This window comes from Micropterus salmoides, unplaced genomic scaffold (assembly GCF_014851395.1).
Source record: "Micropterus salmoides isolate LMB-PRFRI ecotype aquatic unplaced genomic scaffold, ASM1485139v1 Ms_hic_scaffold_16, whole genome shotgun sequence".
NCBI classification, from domain to species: domain Eukaryota; kingdom Metazoa; phylum Chordata; class Actinopteri; order Centrarchiformes; family Centrarchidae; genus Micropterus; species Micropterus salmoides.
The window spans coordinates 10,401,516-10,419,270 of NW_024040707.1; the positions used below are offsets into that span (position 1 = coordinate 10,401,516).

The following is a 17,755-nucleotide window of genomic DNA, read 5'->3' on the forward strand; positions in this document are numbered from 1 at the left end:
TCAGTATCATTAATCTACACATTTTAATCACTCATGTAATTATTTATTAAATTTTAAACTATACCTGCAACCCTGTATGCAGGATAAGCGATGGATGGATGGATTTTAAACTATATTTTCAAATCACATTCAAACCCACCAAATAGGTGTGGACAACGAAATCCAAATAGTACTTATTCTTGTGTTCAAAAGTGTTATGACTGACAAACATCTAGTTTCTTGAATTTACAGTAATTACATTTGTGATATGCTACTTTCAATGGAGTGACAATTAAAAACACATTTACTGTAACACAATTTTCAGGTGATTCACACCATCTTTGCTTCAAACTTAAATTTAAAGGAATGCCTGTGCAGAGAGCAGCTGCACACACGCATTCATAGATCGGGTTATTGGTTGCAAGGTTGCGGTGACAGATATTGTATTTTGTGTGTAGATTATGTGCGTCTAGATTGTGTTTCATAGACGATCTGGCAGCTGGCAACAAACATCCAAAAGTTCGTGTATGACGATTATATCCATAATAAAGTTTGAGGACCATGCAAATGACAGGACTTTCCTGAAAGAAACAACAAAACGGGAGGGCAGGTATTGTCAACACCTCGTTTGGCAAGTTTGACAGATCTCAGCAGAAGGGCGAAGGTCACTGATTGTGCCTCTGCAATCACTAGAGTTAGGGTGAAAATGTTGGTTAAATCATACTATAATAGTTTAAATCCATGCATGTGAAACAGTAGGTCTAAGCCTAAAGTATTTCTTATCTATACTATTAAAAGAATCCATATATTTTTTGTCTTTAGTTGATGTACAGCTTTCATAGAGGTCCGACTGGCTTAACGAAATTCTTATTTGCTCATGACACATACCGGAAGTTTTCTTTAAGGAAGCATCTAGGAGGGTTCGTTGTTAATGTCACCCGGCCTGTACAGATATCTGCCCGGGCGGGGTAAAATCGACGTTCTTTAGCTTCCCGGTTATTAATATGGTGGAGTGCGTGAATCGCCGCTGTCGAGTACTACGGTCGGGTACATGGCAAGCTACCGGGTTCGGTAGGTTTTTTAACGGTTTGTATTCAGCGGCTAACTCCGCCTACGCCTTTTCCGTCCAGCTCGAGTCCTGAGGTGAATAACGAGCGCAACCTCGCTCAACTGACTGATAGGAACGTCTTGTGAGAAGTACGACTGTTTACACCGATGTACAGAAAGTGACTGGCATTTTAGAGCAATCGGTGGTCATTTGTTAAATTTAGAGTTAAAGGTAACGTAGCTACTTTTACCTCAGTTTACATATCAAGTGTCTTTTCCTTAAATGTCACTTCCGTATTGTGTGAGATCGGAGAACTGTGGCCATATAGACATTGTTGCTTTATAAAAGCACGCCAGTGTTACATTATCTAGACGTCGAGAGGAGACTATAGCGATATTTGGCTGTCCTGCTTGTAAAAAACATCGCTAGTCCGGGTCTGTCCCAGGCATGAAGAGGAAAGCTAAAGCTATGGGTGCAACTCACAGCTCTGATTCTGAATCTGCCTCAAGACACAGTGTGTCGTCAACGTCGCTGTCACAGGAAGATGTAAGTGCTTTAAGTTACGTGACGTCCCAACACAAAGTAGGCTAATTGCAATGCTTACTGAGCTTCACATAACTGGAGCCAGTAGAAATTTTATGTGGATTACAACCAGCTGTCTCTTGTTGCAAATTTCATTTTAACACTTCAGATCATGCAGTCTAAATTATTCTGACATGCAGGTAGGGGGAACTATTTTGAAGTGTGATCCACCAAATTGAAAAGTCACAGCCTGTAAAATCTGGTATCCTGGACTTTTTTGAATTTTCCGGCTGTGGTTCTAAACTTTATTAAATATTTGGCTTCATGAGTTGATGATGGCTGGTCTCTTTTGGTTTCTGTTAGGCTACACAGTTTTATTTTGTAGAGCAGCCGCATGTTCAGCCTGAAGGACCCACTTTCATTTTAGAAGGGGAAAACCCTTTGTTTTATACAAAGGCATTTCTTATTTCTCCGTTTGTGCCTCCTCGCTTCCTCGACTCCTTGCATGAATCTTACTGTCAGCCTGTTGGAGATTTAAACAATCAATGATGGTATGCTGCTGTGGCTCAAATGTGCACAGCGTCTCTCTTAAGGGGTGAAGAGGCTTCACCCTATTTCACCCAGCCGCTATTCATAGTGTTCATTTGTATGACCCTGCCTTTCCATCCACACATCTAGGGGAGACCGGGTATGGTTATAACATGAGGAGAGTTGTAACAACACCAATTCCACCAAATAGAGAAAAGATAGGAGTTAGGTGATCATTTCAGTATTTACCTACTTCCTCCTGGATCAGGCCTGGTGGTTATCAAGTCTGGAAGGAGGTGCATTCAGAATAGAGAAAAAAATGATTTTGAGGTAAGAAAGTAAAGTTTTTGACCAAGACGATTTTTTGTTTAGTATCTATACTATTGCAGATAGAATTGTTTGACTTATATTAGATTGAAATATAGTTTCTCAGGCAACATGTGATGCATTGTTTACTTTCTAATTTCAAACCACTATGGAAACACAGCTAGCTAAACATTGGCTGACAGGGGTGGGGTGGGTTGTAACACTTCCTTAAAATGTGTTACAACCATCCATGATACATAAAACTAGGTACTTTCTTGATTTTAATATTTTCCAGATTGCCCTTTGCAGTCTGGGTCCACCAAACCTGCACCCAGGGTTACCAGCATTAATTTGTCAGCACTGTGACCAGTACTCCCAATTCACATGTTGGTGTGTGTACCGTCACTGGACCTTTTCCATACTCGGTCTCCGCCGGTGGAGAGGGTAGAAAAGTGTATGGGCAGTCCTGGTACGCCAATGAGTAAAATACTGAAGTGCTGGTATACGTACTGGTGAACACCGGCCCTCTTCAAGCACTGACTGTGACTCTGAATAAGAATATACACACATTGACACACACACACCTCTTTTTAGTTAGACCTAAGGATGTACAGAGATGTTCTTTAATTAATTACATTTTAGCAGTATTTATTAAGTATACTTAAGTAAGTTAATTCTGTAGATAAATTTACATACACATACTGTACATGCACGTGAGTCATCCGATAAAGTCTGTTACAGCAAGAGAGAAACATTGTTCTTTTATATAAATACCTGTTTTTGAAGCATATCATATAGTGTGGCATCTATTTTTGCTTCTTTTGTATTATTGTTACAACCTACCCCAGTGTAACAAGGGAACAAATTGCATTTGACATCAACTCACGAGGTCTGTGATATTCTTGTAGAGGATTGAATTGGTGCCATTTGTAGTGAACAAATGTGGGTACTTTGTTTAAATATTTGAGAACTCTAGCTAAAAATTTCAGTGAGTTATAGTTACTGAAACAAAAAATGTTTCAACCATACCCGGTCTCCCTTACTTCAACAATAAACATCAATAGGCCCAATATCAAAGTGAAATTTCATTAAGGAATGCGGTTAGAACAGCGCCTTTCGAGGCGCTACATAAACATTGAAAGGCAGAGTTTGATCACGCATTTTATCATCTTAAATAACAAATACAATTTATGAATACAAAAAGTAAACTGTAGAGTCCTGCTCCTGCCATGGGTTGTATTTCCCTGCTGCGTGTCACGCCTCTCTTAAACGTCACGGCTGCTATCAAGACTTCTCGCTTATATCTCGACTGATGAGGCTCCTCGAGGTGCATTTTAGGAATTGAGATGTCCTTCAAGATGGCTCGCTGAGATTGATATCGGAGTCACAGGCAGGAGAGACGATGGATAGAAGAGTCAAAAAATAGGCAAATCAGAAAGGCCCACAAAATAAACAAAATATACACAACCAAGCAACAATATCAGCTTAGAAACTAGGTATTTTTAACACTTTTTTAAAAACGGTTTTAACAGTGAGTGTAATACTGAGCCAACATGCTGATGTCTTAGTTTATATGCTGGGATTGTGTGAGCATTGGGGGACAGTGGTCCAAATCAGTGCTTGGAAACTAAACAGATTAACCAGAGTTTGAGCTTATCTGTGTCCTGTTTTCTCTTTTCAGTTCTTCCCTTTTCCTCTGGAGATCCTGGAGGAGATCTTTCTGAATCTTCCTCCTCATCAGGTGGTTTGTATTTGTCGGTTAGTGTGCCTTCAATGGAAAGAAGTGGCTGACAGTGAGTCTCTGTGGAAAGAGAGATGTAGAAGAGAAGGATATCGCCTTCGCGATGCTTCCAAAATACCCAGTGACTGGAGGTTGTTTTACTTTTTGTGCCAGAAGAGGAGAAATCTTCTCAAGAATCCAAGAGGAGAACGTAAGAAGCTGCATAACTCCTTTTACTCAACATTTGGTGGTGTTAAGGCCATTATTTTCCTGCTGAATACCAAATTAGTTCTAAAAAGTAATTTCTCTCACATTCCTCATCATTGTTTTTATAGATGAAATGAAGAATTGGAAGATATTGGAGAATGGTGGCCACTGTTGGAAAGTAGAGGAAGTTATGGTGCCACATCCAAATGAGGCAGTTCAGAAAAACTTTGTGACCTCTTTTACGTGAGTATTCAGGTCCAGAATATACACTGCAATGATAGTGGTACATTTCTATTATGTAGTAGCTAAATCCTTTCTGATTCCGACAGAATGTGCAAGAAGTCGCAGCTGATTGATTTGGACATGGAAGGTTACAACCCATCATTTATGGATCAGTTCCAGCCAGACATCAAAATATCTGATTGGTGAGAAGAATACACACAAAATACTCTCACAGCAAGTAATCCCTAAATTGGCAAACTGAATCAGTCACAAACATAACTCAGATTTTACAGTCAGTTATTTTGCTGTGTTAAAAAACATGTTAGTAAATATAGAGCTTTCATCATGGGTCCATCTATTTTTGTTGGAGAGTCAGAGTTGGCCCACAGGCCGCTATTTGCCTACCACTGCACTATGTGCTCATTTAGTTTTAGAGACTTTATTTAGGCATAGGCAATATTAAATGTGGAACTGGTTAAATGTTTATATGTCATTTTGATAATTCTTTTTGGAACCATTTTGGAACTGTATAAGGCACAATAATGAATATTGGAATTTGTTTCTGCCACAGCTGTAATTTGACCGCCACAATGAATAATGCTGAAAAAAGTGGTCCGTGGTTTAACCTTACTGCTGACCCGATCTGTGTGCACATGCTTGTGCTTCTGTGTTATATTAGGTATGCCCCACGGTGGGATTGTGGCAGTGAATATGAGATCTGTGTAGAGTTGCTGGATCGAAAGAAGCAACCCATCGAGACATTTGCCCCTGAGACTATTTGCTTTCAGCAGTGGAACGATCAGAAATGGAATGAGGTATGTAAAAAGCATGATGCATTCGTTGGAGGTACACAGCCCAAGGAGAACTCCAGATTTACTGATATGCATTTTTCAGATGACCCATGTATTCCAGGACTACGGACCAGGGGTGAGATACATCCGTTTTACCCATGGAGGCAAGGACACACAGTTCTGGGCAGGATGGTACGGCATTCGAGTTACTGACAGCTGTGTTGAGATATGTCCAGCAATGATGTCACCTTAATCATCAGATGGATTCATCTAATGCCTGCTTCCTGCCTTTGCCTGAATTTGCTTAATTGTACCACATATTACTTGCCTTATATAATCTGCAGTCATTTAACATGTTAAAGGGGCATTTCTTAGGGTAAAAGGATATAAATATTGTATCACTTTTGTTATGAAAGGCTTTCAGAACACCCCCTATGCTGCCCCTTGAGAAGACATACATGTAGATTTACAGTAGCATAGCACACTCATAAGCTAAAATAATACTAGTAACATATTTTCCATAACACATGTGGAAATGTTTTTTTAAATTAAGTTAAGATACCATTTGAAATATCAGAAAATAGAAATATTAATATAACATGTGTTTTACTTTCTTAATTACCTAGAATATAGGTGAAAATTTTGAAAATTAGGTTCATGGGCCCACTTTTCCCAAAGAGCAACATACATGTATCTTTGCAGTAAGGTTAATTGTTTGAGTACCAAAGCGCCAAATCACATCACAGTCACTTTCAGGTTCACAAAGCAGGAAATCAGTTCAACATTCTATAATTTTAATAAAAATGTACACTTGAGGCAGAATTAAAGTTTTCTCTGATGTTTGTTTCTCAGCCATATTCATTGATTGGTGATAATACATTAAGCTAAATCAAGCCGTCAGTGGATGTGCTGATCCACGATAAGGCCAGAATTAATGCTACATGATTGATCTCTCAGATGACAAGGGATTGTCTATAAATGCCAGTTTAACACTGCTGCTGCTATTTGACAAATGAATGGAAATATTTTTTGCACCGCTCTGTAATGTGTGTAAGCTGTGATGCTGAAGAATTGTGATGAAGAATTTTTGTTGTTGCATAATCCTTAATTCTTTTTCTACTTACTAGCCCTTAAGTTGTTTGTGTAAAATGCATACAAGTTTATAAACTTTATTTATGTACCCATTAAGTCAGACAACATGTAATATTTGAAGTTAGGTTTATTCATAATACTGGTTTATTGTGATGCAAGATACAGAACAGCCTTGATGTCAAATTGATTAGAAGTCCAAGAAACTCATTCAACATTTTTCTGGTAAATTTGACATCAGTGTCATCTCAGCTTTTCTAAAATCTCAGAATGAGTAATGAACACATTCTATTAAGTCAATAACTTATGTTATTCCCACTATATTTACAAATCAAATTCAAGCCCACCATCCAGGCACAGGTATAGGAAAAGACAAATGCAAATAGTACTAGTTCAGTCACTCAAATCTTCACAGGGTTTCAAACAATTTATAGCATTTTGTAAGAACTCTCACAATGTGTAAGTCTGACTTAATGATGCTGCAGTGTAACAGCAAGTATGTTCAGTTTACAAAATCATTCATTAGCCTGGGGTTATACCCAGGTACAAAGTTCATCTATTGTAAGTTTTGATAAGTATCCAGGACATCCAACACCTTCTTGTTAACTCACTTCTCACAGAACGTAAACAACTGGGAAATTGTGGGGGAAAATAACTTCAAACAGAGTGTTGACATTGTTTCCCTACCATTCCCACTTGTCAGCTTCTGTTGATGACAAGTGTCAATCAAGTTTTGTTTTGGCAAACTAGAACTACGATAAAGCATAGCCTAGAAATGTCATTACGTCAAATACTTCTAAGATCCACCCGGAGGCTATGTTGACATTAAACATGAAATTATGTAAATAATAATAATAATGAGACTTCTGTTAACCATTTGAGAAATGTATTTTTCTTTAAAAAAAAATGTTTGGAAAACAAAAACACTTTAGTTCTATGACTCCACTGATGATGAAAGAATGATGCCATGTCAAATCAATGCAATCTTGTGCACCAGAGTTGGACATCCAGTATAAATGATGCACTAAGGGAAATACTTAAGACAGATGTTGGACATACTGAACACCTCACTTAACCCATCATTATCAGCCTTTGTGTTTTACAGAGCAGTCTGTACAACAGTAGTTCTATTAAATACCATTTCATAGTCAGTTCTTTTGGAATATCACTTCTGCAAAATGAAATGTTATTTAATAATGTAGCCTATGGTTTGTTGATACACTTCAAGTATTCAGTCCTCACATCATGTAAGACTGATGAATTTCAATGCCATCAAGTCATCACAAACAGCATCAAATCTTACTCAATCATTGAATATGTATTTCAGTCAAGTCAGTCAGAAGGCAAATATTTTATGAAACCTCAACTCATGTTGGAATGTGCTTGTGTAGCAAACCTCTTCAGTACTGTTAATCTAGATTTGGAAAATTGCGTGGAGAAGGCTGTGACGAAACTTAGAGCAGAACACATTTACGTCTTTTCTTAGGTTCAGGAGGCTCCAGGGCAGCCAGTATTGCCTCATCAAACACATTCTTTAATCCTTTCTGTGGAAATAAAATATTAATATTCAAAACAGGGCTGTGTTTTAAATACAAATTAAAATCTTCAGGGAACTAATTGCAAAAGAAGGCTGAGTAGAAATGGAGCAGGGCGATCTTTTTTTTTTACTTTATTCAAACAACATTATACAAGACTTTCCCTCATGATCAAGTTGTCTGAGTGAAGACAAAAGCCCATGGAAAATGGTGATGCTGCAGTAGAAAACATGTTATTACTGCCTAAGACAGATAATGCTTTGTAGTGTTAAACTTGTAGTGTCTGAAGAGCTCAATTTAACCAAAACAAACTCAGTCATGTACAGTTACACAGACTTGCACACAAGGTGCTGACAACAGAAAGAAAAACTGGCTCTTGTCTGAATTGGCACTCTTGTCATATCAGGCAGCATGGATAATTGTGATTAGGCCAAGTTGAAAAGACAGCACACATGAACAGAAGGAAAAAAGTTAATGGGCACAAAGTTTAAAAGAGTGTTTCGGTTATTGGTGACAGACATCTCTTTACAATGAGTAAGCAGCAGGCGATCGAGAGGCAAAGCAAGATGCAAGAAGACATCAGAACAAACAGCATTTTCTCTTTCTTTGAGTTTCAGGGGGCTCTAAAGCGGCTAAGATAGCCTCATCAAATACGTTCTTCAGTCCCCGCTACAGAAAGAGGAAAACAAGGGAGAAAGACAGGCATGACACACAGTTAGATTGAGATTTTAGCCAAATGCTGTTAGCGAAAGACAAGGCAAAGTATTTCCACCCTTGTTTGGAAACTGACATTTAAACACATGCTTGCTACAGCAGCTTTAAGTGTAGTTTAATGAGAGATCTTACCTGTGTTAGGGCTGAGCACTCAACATATTTGACTGCCTTCAGGTCACGGGCAAGCTTTTCCGCTGTCTCAGGGGTGATTGGCTTCTGTTTGTTCTTGGCTAGCTTCTCCACTGTGGAGGGGTCATCACGCAGGTCGATCTGAGTTCCTACCAACAGGAACGGGGTCTTGGGACAGTGGTGAGTTATTTCAGGAACCCACTGGGGGGGGCGGGGGGGGGGGGGGGGGAGACAAAAGTAAATATGATAGTATGTATCAACATGCTATGTTGTCAATTTTGATGACAAAATAATTGTTCTAAAAAGTTCAGATTGTTGCAGATTCAGGGGAAAGACATGGCAGGAAGGTGACAGTAAGAAGGGTGGGTTACAGGTTTTTGGATTGAGAAACGAAGGAAGGAGGACTTTGTGCAGGGTTTTTCCTGCGTAGAGGAATTTTTGGGCACCCCCCAAAGATGTTTGAGCCAGCACCAAAGGAAAATCAACAGCGCCAAAATGATAAGAAAAAACTGCATTTCAAATATTCTCCGAATGTGGTTTAATAGCCATTTATCAAACAACTGTTGAGCAAGCAGAACATAAAACTTAAATACGACGACTTTGACTTCCAGCAGTTACCTCTCCCACCATCCACAGCCGCTGTATTTTACACATAAAGCTGGGCTGGATTTATAAATGTGTTGGTTTGACCGCGCCTGAACACTCTGCTACAAAGCTAGTGCTAAAGGGAGACATGACTTCCTGCGATTTCTCACAATATAAAAGCCATTTGTGCTTTTATATTGCTCTTTGGAGTATATTTTATATTGCTCATTGGCATAGTGGGACTTTTTCTTGTGAACAAGCACTTCTCACAAGCTGACGGTTGTCTCGCCTACCTGCTAATCTCTGTCAGCAAAGACAGAGCAAGAAAAACCTCGGGTTCTGCCTTTCATGCAGAGTCAGTCACTTTTTCGTTAAACAACCAATCGAAGCCTGGAGTAGGCAGGACATTAAAAAATGTTGACGTGCTACAGCAAAGTTTTGAAATGTTTAACTTATTGTTCTGTATCCGTGGTTTTTATTATGATAAGTTAGTTAGTTGCATAAACAAATGAGACCAACCACCACGTAGAGCATTTGTCTTGCACAATAATTTACTAGTTGGACTAATAACTACTGCTGACATTCCTGGCTCAGAGGCGAATCAAATCGGGGCCCCCTTTCCGGGCTCCATACCTTTCATACTGCACAGTGAGCCGGCATATTGGCGAAATACTCGAGGAAAATAATGCAGTGTGAAAGCGGCTTGCGTTAGGAGCTATGAAAATTGTGCATGGTGTTTTTAGCATTTAGCTAGCTACCACTGTAATGTGGTGACATTTACCAGGTGTAGTAACCAAACCAACAGAACGAAATAATGCTAATGAAAAGGAGTTTTATGGTCCTGCTGTCCTCTCCAGAGATCAAGGAGGACCCATAAAGTTGTGATGCTGCGGCACCAGGACTCAGAACCAGGAGGCCTGACTTCCTGGACAATGCAAAGAGGGTAATTGTAGAAGGTGACCATTCTAATGAGTTGAATGAAGTTGAATGATAAAGCATGATTAAGAGTGAGCACTTTAGAGAGATTTAGGTTGAATGATTAATAAGCATTTATTACAACAGTACATTTAATAGCAATAATATAATTTTGCTTCAATTTCACTCTGGCCTCTTCTTTAAGTTTGTATTTGACATAATACCTTATTATCTCAAATAAAAAAAAGGACTGAAACAAATGTGTGTGAGACACAAAAGACAATTTATTGTTTTAGCCTGTAAAAAATGTTTGACCGGTGGATTTTTTCCTTCTACCAGTCCCATTGGCAGGTGAGCCAAAAAGTTAATTTACACCCCTGCACACACATTATTCGTTGTATATATATATACACAAATACATGTAAGTGTACATGTCAGCACTTGTATGTATGTTCATGTAAATTAAGTATTATTTTATTGTTATTTATTCACTTACTTTTTCATAGGCAATGTAATTTGGTCACAAAAAAAATATATTAAAACAGTTTCTAACCACCATGAACACAACTTATGAGTGATTTTTTTATGATTAGAGCGCCATTAACAAAAGAGCTGGATATTTCTGAAATGCCTCAGGAAATATATTATGAAAGATTGCATATCAGCAATCGCACATCATACAGAGTAGAGGACAATTATTTGGAGTATGTCATGAATGCAGTTTGCGTTGAGATATTTGAAAGAAGATGAAGAGCTATTAGATTTGAAGGTGGGCAACTCACCTGCTTTTAGATAAACACTGTACTCACCTTTTCTTTAACATTCTCAAATGAGGAAGGTGAAACAACTGAGAAACAGACTAAGAAGACATCTGTCTGTGGGTAACTTAGTGGTCGTAACCGGTCATAATCCTCCTGACCTACAGAGAGACCATGCCACAAATTAACTTACCATGTGGCAGACTAATAACTGCTTTTCTTCAATAAGGGGTGCGATTAAATTGAAAGAGTAAAACATAATCTTACCTGCTGTATCAAATAAGCCAAGGGTGTAGGGTTCACCCCCAATCATTACAGTTACTGCATAGTTGTCAAAAACCTGTGATAAAAGAAAGAATGGCATGTTATAGTCCATTTAACAGTATTTTTTACTTTCTTAACCAAAATACGGTACGCATCTGACTGTGAAACACACAAGTACTTACTGTTGGTACATATTCAGAGGGGAATTTGTTGGTGGTGTACGAAATCAATAGGCAGGTTTTTCCCACTGCTCCATCACCCACGACCACACATTTGATAGTCTGCATCTCTGTACTTTTTGATTCTACTGGCAATAACGCTGGCTGCCGGGAGAGGAAGAAGCTCATTAGGCCATTTAATATTTTAGACTTGTATTAACATTGGCCCCATAATAATAATTTTATTCTAAGTGTTATCTAGCGGTAAATGTCGCACCCCATTACCAAAACTGTCGAACATGCTAACGTTAGCTAATGACGTTACTCAATTGCCTGGCTAACTTTAGTATGTGTAATGCAATGGATCAATCACACAATGTGGCGCTATCTAAGTAACTTAAACAAACGCGTAACGGTAATAACGGCAACAGAAATTTGTTTGAGTATCGGTTAGCGAGCTAAGCTAACGCAGTGCTAGCAACAATGACAATGTTAGCAAGATTAGCAACCGGCCGGCTAACGTCAGCTTGTGAACTACCGCTAGCTTGGTCGCTGTATCTGAGTTCAAGCTAAAAAGACGAAGCATATAACCGATATGGCGAACTTTTATATGTAATCTAACTGCACAGTGGGATGTCAGAAATCATTTGAGTTACCTACCAATACCCACTGTACCTCCGCTATTTAACGTTAGCTATCTTTTTCGCCGGGCGTTGGCACCAGCAAACAGCAACTTGGTCCAGTCAGGGAGAAGCTGAGCGTCCAAGTCCCGACTTCCACTACGACTGTCAAGCAAGGCAAACTAATACCGGATATCACCACCAAGTACAACATTTAGTATGTGTTGCAAAATCTTACGCGACGTATAATACAAGATATGTCCCAAAGGAGATATAAATATGTCAAGATTAAATCTACAGTTGTTAATCTGAGGTATTGTTTTTTCACTATATGTCATTGCTCTATAAGTTATTCATAGGAGTCTTCACTTGTTTTCCACTTGTGCTTTTACTTTGAAAGCTAGTTTTCTCTGGTAATGGTTCTGTCTTGACACGACTTCATGCGAGGTGGTTCATGCAGCAGAAGTGGTGACGTAACCTGCTAAATCCCGCACACCTTGCATCCTCACCTGAGTCTGAGATCTTCTATACCTCCTCCACAGTATAACAGGTAGAAGGCCATTCTTTATCTTAACAAGAATAGATCAATGATAGATCTGACGGAAATAGATAGACTAAAAGAAATTGATTTGGGTATCAAACATATGAAAACATGTAGAAAAGGCATAGATCTGAAATGAATACAATATTACTAAAATGCTCTTTTGTTGTACAATAATACAATTAATGATGGCTGAATTCCATTTAGCTGCTTGAGTTTTAGGGTTCTATTGTGCTTGCTGGTTCAGTCACACTGTCATGGCATACTGGGACACTTGATTACAATGGACCCATCACTAAAGTTATTAGTAACACTAACACTGCTTTTCCTACTATGACAACACAAAATGTCTGCTGTGAAAAATACCTTGAAGGTGTCTCTAATGTTGTCCGTCCTCATGTACTGTATATACAAGAGGATGACAGAATAACAAACACAAACAATTATGGAATCCAGTACAGCACCACCACAGACTAAATAATTTGATACCTCTCTGACACACATAAACTGAACATTACATGCTTCACAAAAATCCGATTTAATGGGTTATAGCATTGGATTCTGTAGGTACGGCTAATACACAATAAAAAAACAGACACAATTGTCCAACTACAAACAGCAGGTTAATGAAATTTACACAAGTTACAAATCACAGCTGCTTCTTTTACAGAATATAATATCATATACTGGGAACATTGGAATATAATTTAGCTTTTGGAAGTCACCAGTTTGTAAAGATTGAGAGAAACACTCCATCTCAGCTGTAGGTGTCAGCTATGGGACTTTCAAAGAAAGATTGTGTGTGTGTGTGTGTGTGTGTGTGTGTGTGTGTGTGTGTGTGTGTGTTGTGAAGAAACTATACCTCTGTGATCCTTAATTAAATTAACAAAAAATAGAGCAGTGCATTCAACCTTATAATTTGTTCATATTTGTCTTTTAAAAGCAGGATTTCACAAGAGTTACTCCTTCATTTATGCATGAAGGGATTTATCATTCTGCATGGCATTCAGATCTTTGGAGTACAACACTGACCTAGAAACAGGTGCTTAAATGCTAAATGAATACCAACCTCTATGGCCATCCATATACGATCTGCAAATAACTTAAATGAAAGCCAAGAGCCTCAGTTCCCCGGAGGTTCTAATTTGAAGCTGATTGGGTATTCAAACGTTGGGCCCAAAGTTATCTGAGGCCCTGGTGCGGAAATTAATGAGGTTTTAATCATTTAAATACTAAGGAAAAAGAGCCTGAAAGCCACTTTTTCACTTGGTTTATTTTTCACTTTAATTCACACACTGAATGAGTGTCCAGTGGAGGAATGATTTCGTACCCTCAGTATGAACATGTTTATAATTCACCCATGATTCAAAATGGTGGTCTTGCAGAGCTCACTAATAAATGTTTGAGTTTTGATGTTGAAACTGTCGTTGGGGCCATCTTTTCCTTGAAGTCTTTATCCTCCATACAATGATATGTGTTGATACCAAACAACACAACATTAAAATAAAAAGGATCCAACGTAGAGTTGCCCACCAACTAGGTAAAACAAACACAAAACTAGGATTAGAGATATAGTATATTATATATATCACAGTATATACTCACAGTATTTCATCTTGTGGGGATGAATTGGCTGGTGTGGTTGTTATCACTGTAGAAACGCAAGACATATACTGACTGTGGTCTCCTAATTATTACCTTTATACACTTTTCATTTTTGCCATCATATGGGGCCAATATTTCTTGATTAATAACATGTTTTCCTGCTAAATGACTTTTGGCTTCACCACATAATATTAAAGCAACACAATGCAATTCATTAAGGACAGACAGCAACAACATAGAAATGTAGGCTACCTGTGTGGGAGACGCGCAGTCTGACACCAGTGTAGACGTTCCTTCCAGGTGTGGCGATGACACACCAGTACATATCCTGATCACTTTCTCTGACAGATGTCATTGTTACAGTGATAACTCCTGCCTCCTTATCATCTGCAATGGAGCTTCTGTCACTATGTCGGTTCTTGGGTGTTTTCACCACTATGGTACACAGCTCATATATCCGTCCTTTGCACCAGTACTTTGTGTATTCTCTGAACTGATGGTCATACTGACAAGAGACTGTCACAGATCCTCCGTATGCGGCTGTTACCACCCCTGGAGCTGACAGCTGGGCTGAGTCCACAGCATGTTTTGTTAGCCAGAACAGACAGAGAAGTGGTGCTGCAAAATGCCAAAACCATTTCACGTGATATAAGTTAGTTGTTTTTCCAAGTTACTCAGCCATTGTACAGTTAAGTACTTTAAACAGCTGCTCTTACCAATGAAGAAGATCCCTGAGGTTTTCTTGACGGGAATGGAAAAAAACTACGTAAAGCAGAAGCAAAGTGTGTAACATTTAGAGGCTTCCTCGTATTTCTCACATGTGGCAATGTTGTGCAATCTGTGTAAAACTGTAAGTTGATTTACTTAAACAGCAGGTGGCACTATCTATCTATCTATCTATCTATCTATCGTTATTATCTACAGTATGTGGCACAGCATCATCAGACTTTGTCAAATGTTGTGAAAATCTAATTTGGAGATATCATTTGCTATGGGAGAAACAATATTATCTTTTGCCTCGCTGCTTCACATCCCTTGAATTTATCTGAGTATTTCCTCAGGCTTTCATTCATTTAATTTGATTCTTTGACATTTTGCGCACTGTACATTTTGAATAACTTAATAATGATTTAACTGATGCCATGTATTATCATAAAAGATTATGCTTTCAGATTTCTTTTCATGTGCTTAGGTGTTTCATGTGCACATCACATTCACAGCTTCTGACTTGGCTGTTTTCTGGGGTACAGTTTAGTCCTGCAGACATGAGTTGACTTTGTATGGTTGATAACCGCTAACAAATTGCTTTGTTGTAGCATCCAAAAGAAAAACCAACAAATATTTTAAATGGTTTCACTCCAAATCGAATAGACATTTCCAAAAACCTGTGAAATAGACAAACAGATTTAAAGAATTTTTTAAAGAAAATCATTTCAAAAAGAAATACCACAAGGTGAAAAATATTGTAGTTGTGTAATCTGAGCTGATTATGTCAGAGAGCCGTCACTTACTGACAGTTAGGTAGACTGACATGTCTTTACCAAGAAGGATCACTCTGAACTTCATGTACCATATTTTAAAACATAACTTTTTCTTACAATATGTAAACTTTACAGTATATTTATCCATTGTTAATCATTTATATTAATAATAATATAGATTTTCTGAGTTTAGGAGGAAGCTGGAATGACATTAATGTGTTTGAGGTCAACCAATGTAGGAAAAAACAGAACTATGTTGATGACAAATGCCCTGGTGGTGTGTAAGTAAGCAGCACAAGGGTTACAATACCCACAGGCACAAATTTATTTTTGAAAACCTCCTTTATAACAAGGGCTTATTTAACATCTTAAACTTACTCATAGTATAGTTAGATCTGATAATTCTGACATAGAAACAAGACAGAATAGTTTATGAACCTCATTTTAAGTTTGTGAATATGCAGACTACTATTAAATGAGGTCACAGTGTTAGCATTCTTTACTTTAAACTGAGCAGATGTATAATGTAAGTACATGTATGATATGTGAAAGATTAGCCTTTTGTAGGAGGTTTTTTACCTCTGGGAAAGAATTCTCAAGTACTAAATTAACTTTCCCGAGATGATGAAATGACCTTGGTGAAAATTTAAATAGGATACTTTTTCACTTTTAACTAAGACAATGATTGGGTAAATGAAACATCCCACTATCAGTCCCCTTGACACTTGTTTGACGTCTTTTCAAATTTTTGAGACATGCCTTGAAAAGCAGATTTGTTGGTTTGTTTTGGAAAAGCAAATGACATTACTTTTGCTACGCTTTGGCTCAGCCAAGGTGTTTTCCGCTGACACCAGCATATCTTTCTTCAAATATTGCACACACCGTTAAAGATAAAGAAGGCTGCATTATAATGGAAGCTAAATGATTAGATAAGTTCTCCATTTACCATGTGAATGCTTTTGATTTCAATGCAAATCCATTTTCATGACATATCACGATCCCCTCATTTCAGTATGATTAGAGTTGTCAAACATATTTATCATCACATATCTGCAGTCTAAGTAGTTTCTTAAAGGCAATTTTATTTGCCTATTGTTTATGTGACTTGACTTCTAATGTTTTATGTCACTGCCAAACAGAGGCAGTTAATTTACTGCATGACACAAAAGGCATATTTGATATCATAGATTGTTATTGTTCTCCTGTGCTTCCATGCATAGATATGCCACTTTATACATAGGATTCTTTCTGATATGCATTAAGAATATTTATTACAATTTTGGGCAGATCAGAGATAATTGGTATAATATCATTTATCTACATCCATAACAAACATTTGTGACAAATTCTTTAATGTTTTTTTGGTGTTTTGTGTAACATTTTAAACAAACCCTGTGCATATTTTCTGCATTGGTTTTTTTTGCTTGGGATTATGCTTGGTTTGTATTTATGAGTCCTTCATGCAAGGAGAAAGTGTGCCTGTGGAGAGTATGTCTGGAAGCGAGATAAGTAATCACTTATTACTCCTTAAGTGAGCACATTTGATTTTCATTGAAATAATCTTTTGCAAATAAACACCTTTTTGGCAGATGCCCTTAGTCTTTGTTAGGTCTGAGCAAACTGGCTGTGTATAAAAGCACCTGATAGATGACCTCCTTGTACAAGGTAGTCATGGGCAAAGTACTGTTTGTGACGGGTAAGTCAGTGCTGCTGTATTTTGAAAAATGTCTCTCTTCTATGTAGAGCAGATGGTCTACTGCTAATTTCTATTTCCAGGATTTGAATATACAGTATATTGCATCTATTTTAGGGTGCAGTTTTAAGCACTTATTCCATTATATTTACTTTTGCTCAAAGATAAACATGTGACTTTCTATTTTACAGCTCTGGCCCTGCTGCTGCATGCGCAGCTTGGTAAGCAATCTATGAATATGGGACACAATGTACATGTTTATTTCTCTTTTTATGGTCACAAATTGCATTGTATCATGTGGTTGGTGTGTAAATAATTAGGGGTTTCTTTTGAATCAAAGGCTCA

At 38.0% G+C, this 17,755-nt stretch overlaps 2 protein-coding genes across 4 annotated transcripts; one reads left to right on the plus strand and one right to left on the minus strand.

Moving 5' to 3' along the window:
- Positions 1-888: 888 nt before the first annotated feature.
- On the plus strand, positions 889-6,407 carry LOC119905235 (F-box only protein 6-like). Its single transcript, XM_038722026.1, has 6 exons — positions 889-1,573; positions 4,065-4,314; positions 4,439-4,553; positions 4,640-4,735; positions 5,212-5,347; positions 5,427-6,407. The coding sequence occupies exons 1-6, from the start codon at positions 1,475-1,477 to the stop codon at positions 5,574-5,576; spliced, it is 846 nt and encodes a 281-aa protein (XP_038577954.1). The 5' UTR covers positions 889-1,474; the 3' UTR covers positions 5,577-6,407.
- A 117-nt stretch (positions 6,408-6,524) lies between these two features.
- LOC119905238 (cell division control protein 42 homolog) lies at positions 6,525-12,290 on the minus strand. 3 transcript variants are annotated; one of them, XM_038722031.1, is made up of 6 exons: positions 12,131-12,282; positions 11,495-11,635; positions 11,316-11,388; positions 11,100-11,209; positions 8,794-8,991; positions 6,525-7,956 (listed from the first exon to the last, which is right to left on the minus strand). In XM_038722031.1, the coding sequence occupies exons 2-6, from the start codon at positions 11,597-11,599 to the stop codon at positions 7,867-7,869; spliced, it is 576 nt and encodes a 191-aa protein (XP_038577959.1). In that variant the 5' UTR covers positions 11,600-11,635; positions 12,131-12,282; the 3' UTR covers positions 6,525-7,866. The 3 variants fall into 3 exon arrangements, with proteins under 3 accessions (XP_038577959.1, XP_038577960.1, XP_038577958.1); XM_038722032.1 differs by lacking the exon at positions 6,525-7,956 and adding an exon at positions 8,065-8,616 and having other exon boundaries at positions 12,146-12,290; XM_038722030.1 differs by lacking the exon at positions 6,525-7,956 and adding an exon at positions 8,065-8,616.
- Positions 12,291-17,755: the final 5,465 nt, after the last annotated feature.

What these genes read in the sequence shown, in the direction of transcription:
- LOC119905238 (XM_038722031.1), bottom strand. Translation starts at nt 11,599, where the DNA reads ATGCAGACTATCAAATGTGTGGTCGTGGGTGATGGAGCAGTGGGAAAA. An exon ending in TGGCTTATTTGATACAGCAG is followed by an intron (nt 11,210 to 11,315) that starts GTAAGATTATGT and finishes GTCTCTCTGTAG; the next exon opens with GTCAGGAGGATTATGACCGG. An exon ending in TTGAGAATGTTAAAGAAAAG is followed by an intron (nt 8,992 to 11,099) that starts GTGAGTACAGTG and finishes CGCCCCCCCCAG; the next exon opens with TGGGTTCCTGAAATAACTCA.
- LOC119905235 (XM_038722026.1), top strand. Translation starts at nt 1,475, where the DNA reads ATGAAGAGGAAAGCTAAAGCTATGGGTGCAACTCACAGCTCTGATTCT. An exon ending in GACATCAAAATATCTGATTG is followed by an intron (nt 4,736 to 5,211) that starts GTGAGAAGAATA and finishes GTGTTATATTAG; the next exon opens with GTATGCCCCACGGTGGGATT. An exon ending in ACGATCAGAAATGGAATGAG is followed by an intron (nt 5,348 to 5,426) that starts GTATGTAAAAAG and finishes TGCATTTTTCAG; the next exon opens with ATGACCCATGTATTCCAGGA.